We start from the raw sequence: 3,545 nt of genomic DNA, 5'->3' as shown, positions 1-3,545 counted from the left end.
AGAGTCAACTTCCTTTCAAGTCATATAAACATACCTTGATAGAACATTCCCACACATAAGTTATCAGTTGTTTTCTCCAACAATTGAAAATAGGCTGCAGCATTCTGAGTTCCGCATCATAACTTGTCTTTGATAGTAGGATAAAAAGAACAGAATTGAAAGTTCAAAAGCATCAACTCCAGCAATCAGAAAGTTGCATTACTGGAGTTTACTTGATGTTCCCTTGGTAGACAAATGCTTTTTTCAACTTGATTTTTTTTCAAAAAGTAGATGTCTTACTTGCAGCCATTGCCTGTGAATGTATACCAAGTTAAAAAGTGCTGGTAATACCACTGACGGAACTTTGTACAGAGAGTTAGCTGTGATGTCATAGAACCTTGAGGGAAACTTGTAAAAGTGAGATTTAGTTATAACAGACACTAAAGAAGAAAGATGACTACTGAGTAAGGTGGAATCCAACAAGAGTGTAGTGTACAGAATGTGATAATTTATGAATTAATTTTTTCTGATGGATCTCAACAGAACAACACTTAATGAAGAAAAGCAAAGGCTTAACCACTTGGTACATTTGTGATTCCTGATGATTAATTAATTACTTGAAGATTAATAAATTTGAAATTCACTAGTCTTAGAAATGGAAGAAAGTGATGAACCTGATGAGCCTATTTCAGCAGGGAGGCAAGAAATTCGAAAGAGAAGACGACCTAGCCAACCAATGGTAGACAAATCCCAGCAGACGGAAACAACAGAGAAAAAGAAACACATGGCCATACCACAATCGTCTGGCCCCAAAGCAACTGTTAGTATTGGTAATATTCCTGCAGGCAAAAGCAGCTACTCTGCCAAAGAATATGAGTCTTTTAGAGTATCTTCTCAACTTCAGCAAACTTGGATGAAGAGAAAGCGTGGACAGGAAATGACCGATGCGTCTCTACAGACAGACTCCACCAGAGAAGAGAAAAATGAAGTCAATTTAGTTGATGAAACAGTGTTACATGAAGAAAAGCCAGCTGGTGTTGGAGAAGCAGTCTGTGAATTGCCAGAGAATGTTCAAGAAGTAGAAATTCCATCAAACAGACTCTCCATTCAACTAAAAATAGACAGATCTCAGCAGACCAGTTGTACTGGAGACTGGACCATGATGTATATTCCCCCCAAAGAGAAAGTGAACAAGGAACAGCAGACAAACTTTAGTGAATTAGAAATAGCGTATTTTTCTAGGCCAGGTAGTTCTTTTACAAAGTCAAAGGAAGGTGCCCAGAAACTTCAATCCTCAGGAAAGATGTTTGTTAGTGAACATCCTGAATTTCAACCAGCAACAAATAGCAGTGAAGAAATTAAGCAGAAAAAAATCAGCAGATCTTCATTTACTCAGGAAATCTATAAAGCTCCTTCAGTACTTTCAGAAGATGAGCCTAGGCAAGAGGTAACAACACCTGCTGAACAAAAGGATTCTTTGGTTAAAAAAGGGGTTTCTGCTGAAATAGAGCCTTCACCAACAGAAAAAGTGCCCACTGAAGTACAGCCTCCTGCTGCAGAAGAGACCCCAGCTGAAGTACAGCCTCCACCAATGGAAGAGACCACTATTAAAGTAGAGCCCAGCCCTGCCGAGGAGACCTTTGTCCAAGTACAATCTCCAACTGAAGAGACCCCTGCAGCTGAGATAGCCACTATGGCAGAGGGCTCTGTTGAAGTACAGCCTCCACCAGCTGAAGAGGCTTCTTCAGAAGAGCCTCCTATTGAAATTCAGCCTCTTCTAGAAGAAGAGGCTCCTGTTAAAGAACTACCTCCGCCAGCTGAGGAGGCCCTCAAAGAGGCCCCAGCTAAAAGAGAGCCTACCTCTGCTGAAATGATACATGCTGAAGTTCAGCCTCTATCAGCTGAAGATGCTCCTATAGAAATGGCCCCAGAACTTCTGATTCCAGCAGCTATGGAATCCCCTACAGAACAGGTCCCTGCTGAAATTCAGTCTCCACCAGCTGAGGAATCCCCTGCAGGTGAAGCTCCTGCTGACATTCAGTCTCTACTAGCTGAAGAGGCTACTGCAAAAGAGGTCCCTGCTGAATTTCAACCTTCACCACCTGGGGAGACCACTGCAGAAGAGGCCTCTGTTGAAACTCATCTTCTAGCAGCTACAGAGGCCCCTGCAGGAGAGGCTCCTGCTGAAATTCAGCTTCCACCAGCTGAGGAGGCCTTGGAAGATGAAGCTCCTGATGAAGAAGGCCCTGCTAAAGTTCAGTCTCCACCAGATGAGGAGTCCCCTGCTGAAGAGGCCCCTGCTGAAATTCAGTCTCTGCCAGCTGAGGAAGCTCCTGCAGAAGAGGCCCCTGCTGAAGTTCAGCCTCCACCAGCTGAAGAAGTGTTGGCAGATGAAGCCCCTGTTGAAGAGGCCCCTGCTGTAGTTCAGCCTCCACCAGCTGAGGAAGCCTTGTCGGATGAAGGCCCTGCTGAAGAGGCCCCTGTTGAAGTTCGGTCTCCATCAGTTGAGGAGGCCCCTGCAGAAGAGGCTTCTGTTGAAATTCAGTCTCTATCAGCTGAGGAGGCCACTGAAGGAGAGGCCTCTGCTGAGCTTCATTCTGCACAAACTGAGGAGGTTCCTGCAGAAGAGGCTCCTGATGAAGTTCAGCCTCCATCAGTTGAAGAGGCCACTGCAGAAGAGGTCCCTGTTGAAGTTCAGTCTCCACCAGCTGAGGAGGCCCCTGCAGAAGAGGCCTCTGTTGAAGTTCAGCCTCCATCAGTTGAGGAGGCCCCTGCAGAAGAGGCTCCTGCTGAAGTTCAGCCTCCATCAGTTGAGGAGGCCCCTGCAGAAGAGGCCGCTGCAGAAGAGGCTCCTGCTGAAGTTCAGCCTCCATCAGTTGACAAAGCCCCTGCAGAAGAGGCTCTTGCTGAAGTTCAGCCTCCATCAGTTGAAGAGGCCCCTGCAGAAGAGGCCCCTGCAGAAGAGGGCCCTCTTGAAGTTTAGTCTCCACCAGCAGAGGAGACCACTGCAGAAGAGGCCCCTGCTGAAGTTCTGCCTCAACCATCTGACCAAACCCCTGCAGATGAGGCTCTGGTAGAGAATGTGTCTACTGAATTTCAATCTCCCCAGGTAGCAGGCATTACAGTGGTAAAAGCAGGGTCAGTTGTTTCAAAAGGTGATACAAAATTTGAAGAGGTTTTAGAAATGGATCCCATTCCTGAAGGTTTGTCTAATACCAAAGATGAACAGGTTTCCACTGTTGAAATAGAAGGTGTCGTTAGCATAAAATTCAAAAGGCCCTCCTCTTGAGCTGTAGTTGGGTCCTAACTAAGCTAGCAATCAGAAGACAGGTGGTTCTGGAAGTATGTACTTTAGGAAAAGGTAGGCATCTGGAAGAAGCTTTGTGAATAGGATAAATAAAAGGGAACTCCAGGACTTGTAGTACAGGTTGGGAAACGAACAATAAAACTGTAGCAGTTTAAAATTACTTGTGTTATTTTCATTCAAATCTATAGCATGTAAAATACCTGTTTTGAAATGAAGTAAGTTTATGATTGAAATCATTAATTAAAATATTCTTTCTACA

General features: G+C 44.8%; 1 protein-coding gene across 1 annotated transcript; it reads left to right on the top strand.

The window, feature by feature from the left end:
* Nucleotides 1-634: 634 nt before the first annotated feature.
* Nucleotides 635-3,268, top strand: FSCB (fibrous sheath CABYR binding protein). Its single transcript, XM_063090130.1, is given in 2 exon segments — nucleotides 635-1,507; nucleotides 1,544-3,268. Coding segments are annotated over 2 exon segments (2,598 nt in total).
* Nucleotides 3,269-3,545: the final 277 nt, after the last annotated feature.

Source organism: Cynocephalus volans, chromosome 3 (genome assembly GCF_027409185.1).
Source record: "Cynocephalus volans isolate mCynVol1 chromosome 3, mCynVol1.pri, whole genome shotgun sequence".
Classification (NCBI taxonomy): Eukaryota; Metazoa; Chordata; class Mammalia; order Dermoptera; family Cynocephalidae; genus Cynocephalus; species Cynocephalus volans.
Note: the sequence above shows the minus strand (reverse complement) of the source record. Positions and strands in the feature narration are given on the sequence as shown.